Consider the following 14,858-nt stretch of genomic DNA (forward strand, 5'->3'; position numbering starts at 1 on the left):
TTTTCAGTTTTGGTTGGCTACAGTCTCATATTTTATTATTTTATTTCGACTTGTAAGAAATTGACATGTCAATAATATGAAAATATTGTGAAATATCTTGTGTTAGTATAACAATATAAATGTTAGCTTATATCACTATTTAAAAAAAAAAAAACACAAACCGATTACTGAAAAAAAAAAAAAAACTCATATTTTATTTTATTATTTTATTTCGACTTGTAAAAAATTGACACGTTAATAATTGTGAAAACTAAACCAAAGTACTGTTGTAGCTACAGTTCTACAGTGTATTGTGATAACAATAAGTGTTGTAACATTTTTTTAAAACATTTATTTTCAGTTGTAGTTGGCTACAGTCTCATATTTTATTAATTTATTTCAACTTGTAAGAAATTGACACGTCAATAATTGTGAAATTTGTTGTGTTAATATAACAATATAAAATGTCAGCTTACATCAATATTTAAAAGAAAAAAAAACACAAACTGATTACTGCAAAAAAAAAAAAACCAATCTCATATTTTATTTTATTATTTTATTTTGACTAAAAAATTGACACGTCAATAATTATGAAAATATTGTGAAATTTGTTATGTCAGTATAACAATATAAATGTCAGCTTACATCAATATTTAAAAGAAAAAAAAAACATAATCTGATTACTGAACAAAAAAAAAAAAACTCTACAGTGCCAGTTGAATGCAAAAAAAAAAAAAAAAAACTTACTAAACCAAAACACTGTTGCAGCTACAGTGCTGCACAGTGAAATAAGTTGAATGAACAGTGTCAAAATACTGTAGCGGCATAGCCGCTTTTTATATAGTTAATAGAAATTTGTTATGTCAGTATAACAATATAAATGTCAGCTTACATCAATATTTAAAAGAAAAAAAAAACATAATCTGATTACTGAACAAAAAAAAAAAAAACTCTACAGTGCCAGTTGAATGCAAAAAAAAAAAAAAAAACTCACTAAACCAAAACACTGTTGCAGCTACAGTGCTGCACAGTGAAATAAGTTAAATGAACAGTGTCAAAATACTGTAGCGGCATAGCCGCTTTTTATATAGTTAATAGAAATTTGTTATGGCAGTATAACAATATAAATGTCAGCTTACATCAATATTTAAAAGAAAAAAAAACATAAACTGATTCCTGCAGAAAAAAAAAAAAAAAAACTCTACAGTGTCCGTTGAATGCAACAAAAAAAAAAGTCACTAAACCAAAATTATGTTGCAGCTACAGTATTGTACAGTGAAATAAGTTGAATAAACAGTATCTAAACACTGTAGCGGCATAGCCGCTTTTTATACAGTTAATAGAAATAGAAATAGAAGTGATGACTCTTTCATTGTGCTACAAGGTGGGATGTTACACGTGGTTTTGGTTTCTTGGGAGTGGCCAATTTGTGCTAGATTGCTTACGGTTCTGGGAGTGTCCAGAGATAACAAATGGCTGTTGGGTAAAAGAGTTTGGGTATTTGGTTATTAAAAGAGAAGTGATACGTAAATGACATTTTTATAATATTTTTCACAATAAATTATAAATGATAAGTTATTATTGGTTCTACTTTAAACTCACAATTAAAATTACTTTTTTGCTCACCAATAATAATTTATAACATTTCTTTTATTAAAGTAATGGAAAGATGTGGGTTAAAAAGTTGTTATGAAATCACGTGGTTAAAAGCACTCAATTCATAATACAAAAAATGTGCTTGGTACTATATTTTTAACAACATATTTAAAAAAAATGAGGAAACACAATTGAGTTTTTACAATGAATAATTATTTTTAAGAAAAAGTGTGTTTTATGTGTTGTCAATATCATTTGAGTCCCACGATTTTCAAAATATTTACAAATTTACAATAATATCGCTCAAAATTATTACTTAAAAATTGAAAAGTCATCTTGAGGTGTTCACAAAATACAATATTTAATTATTTAAATACACTAAATTGAAAACTGGGACACAAACACTATGGGTCTGTTTGGATAGAATTTATTGCTGAAAATTGAAAACTGAAATTGAAAACACTGTAGCAAAATAATTTTAAAATGTGTGAATAGTATCACGGGACCTATTTTTAATGAAAAAATTGTTGAAAAGTGAAATTTGTGGGTTCATGAACAGTGCATAAATGCACTGTTTACGGAAGACTTGGTCAACAACTACGACTGAAAAAAAAAAAAAAAAAGGTTGAAAATACGAAATGGGCAAACGCAAAACGTAGACGCCGAATCCGAACGTTCTCTTAGTCATTAGATCTAAATAGGGGTGATTGGGGCTATTTTTTTTTTTACTTCTCTAAAGCGAGGTTCCTTTGTGAAGCTCGCTTGGAGCATGCTTTTTAGGCACAAACAAAAGGTGTTTTTTGTAATTTAAGACCTGTGTGATACTGTTGTTTTAGTAATGTTGTTTGTATTTTTTAGAAATATGTGTGAGTAAAAAAATGTATAAATATTCGTATAATATTGTTTAATCACTGAAAACTGTTATTTAAACAACAGTATCGAATGACCCTTAATTATTAAAAAAAATTCTGATTTAATTTCTAGCCATTAGGTCTAAATAAGACTGATTTGGGGTTTTTTTTTCTTCCCTAAGCGAGGTGCCTTTGTGAAGATCGCTCTGAGCGCGTTTTTTAGTTAAGCACAAACAAAAGGCGCTTTTTGTAATTTAATTTTTTTTTTTTAAAAGAAAAATCTGATTTGATTTCTAGCCGTAGATCTACATATGGTTGATAAAAGCTATTGATTTAATTGTGGCGGGCTGACGCATATTTTTAAGTCAAAAGCCTACCTCTATGACCTTTAAATATTCAAAATTTCCCACGGCTCTTCTTTCATTTTAAACTCTTCCATTCGCTTTCTCAAAAAAAAAAAAAAAAAAAAAAAAAACTCTTCCATTCCGAAACCCACAGCTGACAGCTCTCACGGTGTTGGCAGGGAAACGTGAACCTCAGCAGCAGGTATGCCTTACTCCCTCTTCTTCCTATCTGAACTTTTATTTTTGCTCTTTCTGAAACTTTAATCATTCTGAAACCCACGACTCCTCTCTTTCTTAGTAGTTAGGTCATTCAGGAAAATAATAAAAACAATTGTATGAGTGTATGCAATTATTTATATGTAGTAATTGTTTAGCTACTTTAACTTAGCCTCATATTGAATTTTCTTAAGACTTAATTAAGTGATTAAGTTACTTACTAACTAATATTTGTAATTGGCTATAGGGAATTAGTGCGTTATGGAAACTGGAGACTCAAATTCAAGAAAAGATATTGCATATCAGTATTCGCATCGAGCTGATCCAAACAATAAAACTTATCTGACTTGCAATTTTTGTGGTAAAGTTACAAAAGGAGGGGCTTATAGACTTAAGCAACACTTGGCTGGAGGTTTTACAAGTGTTTCTAGTTGTCAAAAATGCCCTGAAGATGTGAAGGAAGAAGTTCAACAATATATGTTGAAAAAAAGGGAGGGCAAAAAGCCAATAAATTTGATGACAGATTTTGATAAAGCAGAGGAGAATGAGGTTGCCGAAGTTAGTGCTCCTGACAAACGAGTGCAAAATGTAGGTGGCAGTGGCACTAGAAAGAAGAAACCAAGGGCAGTTGGTCCTATGGATGCATTCGTCACTCCTCCTCCTAAAACAACACAAATGGGAAGGAGTGAAGAGGAGATCCAAGCAACAGTTAATGATGCTTACAAGAAAGAGTTAAGAGAAAAGGCTTGTGCTGATATAGCGAGGTGGCTGTATGAAGCAGGAATTCCACTCAATGCTGTCAATTTTGATAGTTTCAATGTTGCAATTCAATCCATTGGACGATATGGAATTGGTATGAAGCCCCCAAGTTACTATGAAGTGAGAGTTCCTTTATTGAAAAAGGAAGTGGCCCACATCGATGATATAATGAAGAGCCATAAAAAAGAATGGTCAAGAACTGGATGTTCCATTATGTCTAGTGGATGGCAAGACCAAAGTAATCGATCTTTGATAAGTTTTTTAGTGAATTGCTCTAAGGGAAGCATGTTTATTGAGTCTATTGATGCGTCTTCATATATGAATAAAGAAGAAAAGATGTTTCAACTACTTGATAGCATGGTGGAGAAAATTGGAGTAGATAATGTTGTACAAGTTATAACTAATAATGACTCAAGCAATGAGATGGCAGGTAAAAAGTTATTTATAGTTCTTATTTCTTAATCTCATAAAATTAGAAATAGTATTAATATTATATTTTTCCTTTTTGTCTTAATTGTTACTAATTGTCAAACTTACATTTTTACATTATTAGGTCGATTATTGGAAGCAAAACGAACTCATTTGTATTGGACCCCATGTGCTGCCCATTGTTTGGATTTGATTTTGGAAGACATTGCAAAGTTTCCAACAATCAAGAGAACAATAAAAAGGGCGATTGAGCTTACAGGGTATATATATAATCGTGCAGGTCTCCTAAACATGATGAGGCGCTTTACAGGGCAAAGGAGCTTGCTTTGGCCTGCTACAACTCAATTTGCTACTTCCTTTCTCACATTATCAAGTATACATAAGCAAAAAAAAAACTTGAGAAAGATGTTTACTTCTGAGAATTGGACTCATAGCAAATGGGCAAAGGAGCCAACAGGACAAAGTGTGGCTCAAACTATTCTAATGCCTTCATTTTGGAGCACAATTGTCTATAGCATTAAAGTGTCGGGTCCTCTTGTTCGTGTGCTTCGATTGGTTGATGGTGAGAAGAAACCTGCCATGGGGTACATTTATAAGGCTATGGATCAAGCTAAAGAAGCCATTTCCCTTTCTTTTAAGGAAAGGGAAGATCAATACAGAGAAATTTTTGAAATAATAGATCGAAGGTGGGAATGTCAACTCCATCTCCCTTTGCATGCGGCTGGCTATTTCTTGAATCCAGAATATTTTTATGATAATCGCTCTAAAATTGAGCAAGATGTAAAGGTGATGAGTGGCCTATACAAATGCATAGAAAGGTTGGTTCTAGAAACTAAAAAGCAAGATAAGATTTCTGAAGAGTTGAAATTATATAAGGAAGAAGAGGGTGTCTTTGGGATGCATATAGCTATTAGGCATAGAAAGAAAGACGCACCAGGTATTTGCTTTGTTAGCTTCTGTTACTTATTATTTTTTCCATTTGATTAAATGTAAAAAATTAGATCTTATAAAGTTTGAGTTAAGGGTTAAGAGTTAAAACTTTTTTTTTTATTTTCATTAACAGCTGTTTGGTGGTTTGCTTATGGAGCTTCAACTCCAAATTTACAGCAATTTGCTGTAAAAGTTCTTAGCCTAACATGTAGTTTATCAAGGTGCGAGCGGAATTGGAGTATGTTTGAACATGTGAGTGACTAAAAAGCTAGGGAGTTAATTGTGAAATTTATTTCATGATTTAATGGATCGTGATATCATCATCATATTAATATATGACTATATGAATTGTGTAGGTGCACAGCAAGAAAAGAAGCAGGTTAGCACAATCCCAGATGGTTGATTTGGTATATATTGAGTACAATAGAGCCTTGAATATGAGATATAACTTGCGTGACACAATTGATCCAATCTCCTTGAAAGATATAGATGATAGCAATGAGTGGTTGACTGGAAGAGTAGAAGAAGAAGAAGTAGATGAATTTGTGTTAAATGATGATATTTCGACATGGGGTAGTGTTGCTAGAGGTTCTGGAGTTGAAGACGAAAGATTCAACATGAGATCAAGAATGGGGCCTCTAGGGCGGGCAACGGGTTCAAGTTCTAGTTCACAACATGCTCCTCATGATGGAGATGAAGTTGATGAGGAAAATGATGAGGGCTACAAATCTTGTGATGACGATGATGATGGTCTCTTCCTTGATGATGATGGTCCCTTGCTTGATGAGGGCTACAAATCTTGTGATGACGATGATGATGGTCTCTTCCTAGATGATGATGGTCCCTTGCTTGATGATGATGGTGATTATGTATATTAAGATTTCATTGCATATTTGCATTGATTACTTGAATCAAATCACTAATGTTGCATTAATTTCTTTGCTTTGCACATAATTAAACTATCTCAAGCGACTTGCCTTCATCTTTTCTTTAATAGGAGCTATCCTATCTTTAAATGAAATTCTTCATTCTGTCTCCTATGTTTTATTGTATTGCCACGTATCCGTCTTTACATTCGCATTTTAGCTGCGCTCATTTTATGATTAATATTATAAATCATTTTTAATATTAATTAATGTTCCTAAAATTTTCTCTCTTGATTTAGGTAATGCTAATAACACTGGTATTTGGGATGGCCATTCTCAACATGCTATTACTAAAGCCATGCATGTTGAATCACAGGTGAGGATAAAACCCACACGCATGCATTTTATCAGATTTTAACATTTCAAACTAAGCTCACCATGTTTTTCTTCTTATTTTAACCTATTTTAGGTAATCTGCAATGATAACCCATCTGCTGTATTTAATTCCTTTAATCACTTCAATCCTCAAATGGTGTATAGACAATATTCTTCAGTTGCTACACTACTGCTGCCTTCAACTAATGCTAATAACACTGATATTTGGGATGGCCATTCTCAGCATGATGAGGAAAATGATGAGGGCTACAAAACTTGTGATGACGGTGATGATGGTCCCTTGCTTGATGATTATGGTGATTATGTATATTAAGATTTCATTGCATATTTGCTTTGATTACTTGAATCAAATCACTCTTCCTTATTATTGCATTAATTGCTCTGCTTTGCACATAAATAAACCATCTCAAGCGACTTGCCCTCATTTTTTCTTTAATAGGAGCTACCCTATCTTCAAATGAAATTCTTCATTTTGTCTCCTATGTTTTATTGTATTGCTGCTTATCTGTCTTTACATTCGCATTTTAGTTGCGCTCATTTTATGATTAATATTATAAATCATTTTTAATATTAATTAATGTTCCTAAAATTTTCTCTCTTGATTCAGGTAATGCTAATCACACTAGTATTTGGGATGGCCACTCTCAGCATGCTATTCCTGAAGCCACGCATGATGAATCACTGGTGAGGATAAAACCCACACTCATGCATTTGATCAGATTTTAACATTTCAAACTAAGCTCACCATGTTTTTCTTCTTATTTTAACCTGTTTTAGGTCATCTACAATAATAACCCATCTGCTGTATTTCATTCCTATTATGACATCAATCCTCAAATGGGATATGAACAATATTCTTCAGTTGCTACACCACTGCCGTCTTTAATGGTGGATCACCCATTGTACTCTCCACCTTATTATGCACAGGCATCTGCTCCAAATTTGCCTCATATGTCTTCAGCTATTCCAGTTTCACCAGCTGACCTGATTGTACCAGAAAATAGTAGCATGGACACAATGCCTGTTGGGCCAGGGTCAGGTGGGACAGGATCAGGTTGGAGGTTTTGGGTCAGCATTTTATTGTTGTTATTATACAGTTTCCTACAGAACACCAAGTAATGCCTGGTTGGCCAGAGTCAAGTGGGACAGGATCATGTCATGGAGGTTTTGGGTCAGGATCAGGTTATGGGTCATTTTGTTATTATTCAGACGACTGCACACCGCTAGGAAATTGTCATTCATACAACCATCGTTTATACAACCACAGCAGACCAGCCAGGGTCAGGTGGGACAGGATCAGGTTATGGAGGTTTTGGGTCAGGATCAGGTTATGTAGGTTATTGGTCATTTTGTTATGATTCAGACGACCTCAGCAGGCCACTAGAAAATTTTCGTTGCATCCATCCTTTATACAACCACAGCAGATCAGCATGTGCGTGTAAGAGGACTTTGACTCTCCAAGTGAATTTGAAATTAAATTTTATGAAAAATAAGTATTATTAGGGGCAGTTTAGGAGTTTAAATAAATTAGGAGTTGTTTATTAAGCCATCCCTATTATGTAAGAGGAGATAAGTGTAGATTTGGTTGTTATCAGTAGTTGTTTTGTAATTGTAATTTGAATTTCTGATGTAACTGTGGTATGCCCTATTTTAAAAGGCAGAACGTATTAATGAATGTACGCAGAAATTTATCTTAAATTCTCTTTCTTATTCCCCATTCAGAAGAGTGGTTATCTCGAATACAACCAACAACCCTTCATTTAATTCTACAAACGGTAGGTTTTATCACGTGGTGGAGGGAACCTTTCTGGAAATCTTGGTTCTAGTTCTCTAACTTCTCCAGTAACTTATCAACCAATGGGCATACTTGGATCATATGAGCACAATGCTGGAAAGGTTTGTTTTAAGTTGATTTTGAAGATTGTTATTCCTTGATAGTATGAAAACTTTGGCATTAAAGGGCATGCTGCACTGGTTTAATTATATCCCAGACGGGCCAGACCATAATGCTCCCAAAATATGGTCTGACTCATTCTAAGATGGGGAAGATAACACCAATGAATGGTGTTGTAATTAAGAAATATTGATGAACATTTTTTTAAAAATAGGCATTAGATTATCTTGTTCTTTTTTTGCAAAATTTAATTCAACTCACACAGTCCATGAAAGGTTTGAATCTGTGACCTTGATATCCCCCTTCTTTAGTTATTAAAAATTTATATTGCAATGGTACAACCATATCTCTTATTTCAGAAGCCCTAGCGAGCAACTTATGTTTGTCCTTCTTTTTACTAATATTGTCCTATCTTTGATGAATCTAAGATTATTGAATATAATCCCAAAATGATAATTATTAAGGAGTAGTTTGCTACTTTTGTTTATTCAAAGTTGTGTACCAAGTTCATTTGTGGATTATATTTCTATAAAATAAAGTCTCTATTTCTTACATCACAATTCTCTATACAGGTTTAGAGGCATCTTCATTTGCATCTAATGTTAATGTAGCGCCAGATCTTCGGCGTGCTCTCTCTCTTCTGTCAACCAATTCATGGGGTTTGAACGACTCTGAAGGAAATGCACTGGACCAGCTCATGCATGTTAAGCCAAGCAGCGTAGCCCAGCCAGCAGTGCATGCAGAACTCCAAAATTGGGATTTTTCTTCATCAGGACACGAGCAGGTGGAACAACCACCTCCTGAATCCCGTGCGCGTTCATTTAATTACCATAATAATGGCAGTGGCCATTACCAGGAATTCCAGTTGTTCAAATCATCTTATGAATCTGGCTGTCAAATCAACTGATTATTGGAAATCGCACTTCCTATGAAATCACTACAAGGTCAGTGGATCCATCACTTCTGTATAAACTTCATGTTATTTTTGGTTGTCAAAATAGTGTTTAATTTAAGTTTTATCATTCTTTCTATACAATGTGATGGTAAAACATGCATCCTCAAATCCCTTTGGGTCAAACTCACTCATCTAGAATTTAATCTTTACGGGTAGCACAATCGGTCAAAGTCACTTGTTTGAATTCCCCCTTCATCCTCGCCTTGGGAAAATTTCAGTCACACGCACACCAAGATAGAGAATCCTTCAGGTACCTATTAGAAGACTTGAAGTTTTATGTGACTGAATTTCACCAAAGATTTCTGGAAGAGTGACCAAATCTGTTATATGAGACCCAGGGATTATTCTAGTTAACCCATGAAATCCATAGAATTGGTGGTTTCTTCATATTGTCATCTGATATAAATAGTTGATGCAATATAACTCACTATTGAACAAATGAAATAATGTATAAGGTTAAAGCATATATTTATATGCAGACCTGATCCATATTGATTCATACCTTACATTTCCAACTGAATGTTATGGCCTGGTTTTCATGCTCATTTGTGGGAATATTAATGTGGAAAGACGAGACGATATTAACTCACTGTTTTCAAGACCAACATCCACTTGCATTTTTCTAAAAGTTATTACTTACTTTCAGGATTTTGTTGCAGTTTTGGTCATGCTGGCAAGACATGGGGTAGTGTTGCTAGAGGAGTCCTAGTCTTTCTTGTCCTAGTCTTTCTAGGAAAAGGGTTTCGCAATCGCAATACCCTATTTAAAGGCTTTTATTAGTCTATAATATAGATAGTGAGATTGAATTTAATAAAATTCCAACAGCTTATATTAAGCTTTGAGGGTGTGATTGTTGAGGGATTATCTTTCTTTGTTTCTTCTTCAATTTACTATTGCAACATCCAGTAGACATCAAGTGATCACTTTCAATTGTTTTGAAATGCAAGCTCCTTCCTGTTCATTCATCAGACCTAAAAATTGTTTACACAATGCTGAGGGGAATACTCATTATTCATAACTGTCCTTTATAGTGGTGGATGAGATGTATTATTATTATTATTATATGTTTTTGGCTGAAAGAAGATGACATGGGATGTGTTAGACGTATCACATATGACTGTTAAGTCAGCTGTGCATGTAATTACATTTCAAGAATAATCTATGGGTTCATACTCTCTGTGTTGAATTAATTTCAAACTTTAAATTCTTTTTGGAAATTTGTTCTGCTTTACTATTTCTTTCTACTATAATGCCAGGCTTAAGCAGTATTAGTAATTAATGGCAACATATCAAGGAAATAACTTGTTTCACTTTTGTTTTGTTTGGAACTGATAAATATTATCAAGTTTATTTCCCCCATTATTTCAGTCACTGTGCAGATTTTCTGCCACTATGTCTGAACTTGTCCTTTTGCCTTTATTTAATCAGTCATCTTAGATTCTTTTGGTTAAAAATTTTTCAGGTTAATGCTAGTGGACAATTTTGAGGGGTAGCTGAAATGGTTGGACCTGTAGATTTTGAAAAGGATGCAGATTACTGGCAGCAAGATAGATGGAGTGGACAGTTTTCAGTTCGGTGGCACATCATCAAAGATGTTCCCAATAGTCGTTTCCGTCACATTCTACTTGAAAGCAATGATAACAAGCCTGTTACTCACAGCCGAGATTCTCAGGAGGTAGCAGTTAATTTTATATATATATATATATATGTATGTATGTATGTATGTATGTATGTATGCATATGTTCAGATATGCCTAAACATTGTTTAACTGAATGCCAATTGCCACATCTCCTGAGGAACACCATGCTTTGGTTGATGTTGCTTACTATAGTGCAGTTCTGTTTCTTGAATAAAATTTCAAGTTTTCCATCTTTTGATGGATTTGTTACCTCAGGCCCTGGTCTGAGGAAAGGGCAAATCACAATTTCTAATTGTTATCCTAAGTGCTCTCACATATACCTAGTGGAAATGTAGAAATCTAAGATTGAAGGGCATTATAGAATATTGCTACCTATCAAAAATAAAAGGGTATTATAGTATATTGTGGGATGGAGGATAGTTGAATCGGTTATCGTGCTAGATTCTAAAAGCATACTTTTTTTTTTTTTTCTTATATATATATATATATATATATATATTCATTTCTATAGCTGTCCACTTACATGTGTCCTCACAAATCACAAAGTTAATGTTGGTCTCATGTTTAACTGTTAATTCCTCACTTGCAAGTCACTCTAAAGAGTGAATATATATTTGTGTTCACTTGGCCTAATAATGGGTCTTAACTTCTTTTGATGCTTATTTTATATGACATTAATTTTTTTCAAGTGGCCCTTTTCCTTCCCAATACTTTCACTATTCTTTTATAGTAATTCAACTGGTGTCAAACTTTAATCTCTATATTCCCAACAAATTCAATATAGAATTTTTCCATCTGGAGTAAACCTTTGGCTCAGTTGTTAAATAAACATTCTCATACTAGTTAATTGTGGGCTGCTGTGGGTACTGGAAGGACAGTGAACCCCCTTTTAGGGAGGCAATTTAATAAAGGATTTCAGCAAAATGAATTTTTATAGAAATACAATAAGGAATTGCCTTGATTGTTCTTTTGTGAATGCGAGTGCATCTGTATGATAGCTGCTCTGTTTCTTCTAAACTATGCTACTATACCATTTGTTATATTTTGGCAATGACCAGCTAAGACTCATGCAGATGAGTTACCATTGCAGCAACGTCTACAACTTTGCAGAAAGAAAATGGGTTTAATCTAAGCAATGACGTGTGAGTAGGGATCCATTTTGAGGAACATTATTGAGCTTCGCGTTGGTATTTCTTCTGCAGTTTGTTTTATATTTTTTTATTTGTCTGTGTTTTTTTGGAAAGGGAAGTGTTTTTAAATTGAACTGCATTGAGCCACAATGGCTGAAAAAACTATAATGTTGAAAATTCTTTTGGTTTTAGAACACCTGATCGTTTCTCTATATCTTTAGACCTGATTGCTGATTCACTTAAAATCGTCTAATAAAGATTGTGGTTCAATATATTTGTCCTTTACCAGTTTGGTGCTTGCTTTCATGATTCTTTGTATGGATTTCAACCTTGCATATGAGTAACTTTGGCAATTGTAATGACCGCTCTTCAAAGGTTTTAACCGCTGAAGCTGGTGTCATCTACATGTCGTTTGCCCTCATGCTTTGATGCTTTCTAGTTTGTACATCTTACTCATGTTTGTTTTAGTTACAATAGGAGAGAGGGGATTTGAATCTTGGATGTTTACGTTGAAAATACCATAAAGTGTTAAGATAATGCCTCTTGGCATTCATCTTACTCAGTTACTCTTGAATTATTGAGAGTTTCTTCTTGAAAAGCAAGGCTGCAGAGCTTGATACAAAAGTGGGCTTGATTCATATGTAGGAAGAGACTGGTTGTCATGTAAGAATGTTGACTCATGAGATCTGAAACAGCATTTTTGCTCTACTGAAAACCACTTTTGTTGAACTAGCTAGAATAGTACTTGGAAGTGTTCTGTGCCTTGCGGATGCCAGCATGCACTAAATTATAGAACTAGGGCTTCAACTCGCCTACACTCTCTGTCAGCACTCAGCAGAACTTCAAGCAGATTTGCTGTGTCCATTCATGTTGCTGCGATCAATTAACTGATTAAGTTTCAATAACTACTATGCAGTAAAATTAATAACCAAATAGAAGAAATTGTAAGAAGGGGTTGATAGCAAACAAGTTATTTGACAAAAACGTATGCTACTCTTTAAATGATATAAGTATATGGAATATGTTAACGGGTGTTGGATTGCACTCGTTAAGGAGGAATTGAGCGGATCCTATTACATTGAGAAGTAGCAAAAGTTAATAAAAGAATACCCTTAACTAAATGTTGTGGATTCCTAAAAAAACTGATCGATTACAATAAAAAAGACTCAACATTAACTAATGCATTTCAACACTTGTTAACCAGATCTTAAGTACACAACCACCCCCTCTATTCAAAAAGTTGGTTTAGTGGACATGTTCTTAGGGTACTCACTCCAATGCCATAGAAGTGTGGTTGGTCTCTTAGCACTTAATGCTAGGAAGTAGGGCTAGTGAGGGCAATTAATATTGATGTGATAGATTGAGAAACTTCTTTCAGATTGAGATCCTGTACAATTGTTACCATTTCATGTGAGATGAAAAATTGATAAAGGTAGTTTTTTGTTTTAAATTTTTTTTAACCTTACTAGCTTTTATATCCCATGTAGAAATAATAGTTGCATGGTGAAACAGCTGGCCTATTACACCAATCCAAATCCACTTTTTTCATATGCTTCCTAGAAAGTTGTATGCTCGTTCAACCTTTGCTATTCAGCCATCGTAACTGTTTAGACGTCTTTTGTAAGTGGATTTACTACCTGCTCGAGTTAATGGTCTCTTTGTGGGCCAATGCCAACCCCTTTCTGGGCCATTTAGATTCATCCCCTACAAATGTCCCTAACTCCTGAGTAATGGAAACCATTATTGCTGGTTAGTTTGGCTCAACGAGATCAATGCCAAGTAGTATGGTTGCAAGTGTCAATTATGGAATGAAAGTGTGAATTGTCTATGTGAAGATGATGCCAGTTGCAACAAGAAGTTATAGGATTTGGATTTTTTATAGGATGTTTTGTTATGATCTCTATTGATTGGTAAATTACACGCACTAATAAGATTTGAATTCACAACTCAACCTCTACTCATTGTTTTAGAAAAAGGATATGTCATTTTAGTTATTAGAGCTCAATAACTTTTTGTTGTGACTTGTGATTCCCTACTCTATAAGTCTATACAGGTTTAAAATTTTCTACATACTAGAAGTCCACTAATTCTTGACAAGAGAGCAAAATTTTATGGTCCGTTTGGATTAAGAGAGAGAGAGTAGAGTAGATTTAGCCCATAATTAGCCTATTTTTAGTCAGCTCTACTCTACTCTCCTCTACTTTCCCTCCTTCCCCTCACCATCCAAACGGGCTTAGTACATTTCTTAAAATTTCAAATCTAAACCCTCAGCTCACAAGAAAGGCAACCAGACCCTGATAGAAATCCTGAAGGGTAGGACCTTGTTTAGCACCCAGCTTTCATATATTTAACTCGTAATATCATTACTGATGGTGTCAACTTATGGGAAATCTCATTTTACAACATTGCTAATCATAAGGGTCAATCTTTTGTTACAATGGTAAAAGTCCCAAGACTAAAATGAGAATGAGCAACTGCAGGCTGCAGCAGTTCATGGTAAAATGCGGAATAGAAATCATATCCAAGCCACCCTTCCCAGGTCCCCACCTAAATGATAACAATGGGTAATAACAAAAGACTACCATGCATATCACATTAAAGAAGACATTTATAGAGTAAAAATAAGGAAGGTTCAATACAGATGACTTTAAAGAAGATCTTTATTATAGAGTACGAATAAAGAAGATTCAATGCAGCAAGTGGATGAAACTGACATCTTGGCTTACCATATCACCTAATGTTGAATTAACCCAAATCAATGTTTAATTGACTTGATAGATCATAACATGGCAGGCAAGATTTATATGGAAACAAAATTTTTTATCTAGTGCCAACAAAGTTCTAGTAATTCCTCCTATTTTTAGCCAGATGTG

General features: G+C 34.1%; 1 protein-coding gene across 11 annotated transcripts; it reads left to right on the forward strand.

The window, feature by feature from the left end:
* The first annotated feature begins 2,814 nt into the window (after positions 1-2,814).
* On the forward strand, positions 2,815-12,220 carry LOC142642941 (uncharacterized). Of its 11 annotated transcripts, XM_075817398.1 has the most exons (13): positions 2,815-2,972; positions 3,234-4,175; positions 4,299-5,111; positions 5,238-5,356; positions 5,461-5,844; positions 5,935-5,965; positions 6,270-6,346; positions 6,440-6,662; positions 6,974-7,050; positions 7,144-8,262; positions 8,833-9,204; positions 10,678-10,890; positions 11,929-12,220. In XM_075817398.1, exons 2-10 carry the CDS (start codon positions 3,248-3,250, stop codon positions 7,483-7,485), a joined length of 2,994 nt encoding a protein of 997 aa, XP_075673513.1. In that variant the 5' UTR covers positions 2,815-2,972; positions 3,234-3,247; the 3' UTR covers positions 7,486-8,262; positions 8,833-9,204; positions 10,678-10,890; positions 11,929-12,220. The 11 variants fall into 11 exon arrangements, with proteins under 11 accessions (XP_075673513.1, XP_075673517.1, XP_075673510.1 ...); XM_075817402.1 differs by having other exon boundaries at positions 5,461-5,973; positions 6,590-6,662; positions 11,929-12,219; XM_075817395.1 differs by having other exon boundaries at positions 5,461-5,965; positions 11,929-12,219.
* The last annotated feature ends 2,638 nt before the right edge of the window (positions 12,221-14,858 follow it).

This window comes from Castanea sativa, chromosome 7 (assembly GCF_040712315.1).
Source record: "Castanea sativa cultivar Marrone di Chiusa Pesio chromosome 7, ASM4071231v1".
Taxonomy (NCBI): Eukaryota; Viridiplantae; Streptophyta; class Magnoliopsida; order Fagales; family Fagaceae; genus Castanea; species Castanea sativa.

What these genes read in the sequence shown, in the direction of transcription:
- LOC142642941 (XM_075817395.1), top strand. Translation starts at nt 3,248, where the DNA reads ATGGAAACTGGAGACTCAAATTCAAGAAAAGATATTGCATATCAGTAT. An exon ending in TAGAAAGAAAGACGCACCAG is followed by an intron (nt 5,112 to 5,237) that starts GTATTTGCTTTG and finishes TTTCATTAACAG; the next exon opens with CTGTTTGGTGGTTTGCTTAT. An exon ending in TCCCTTGCTTGATGATGATG is followed by an intron (nt 5,966 to 6,269) that starts GTGATTATGTAT and finishes CTCTTGATTTAG; the next exon opens with GTAATGCTAATAACACTGGT.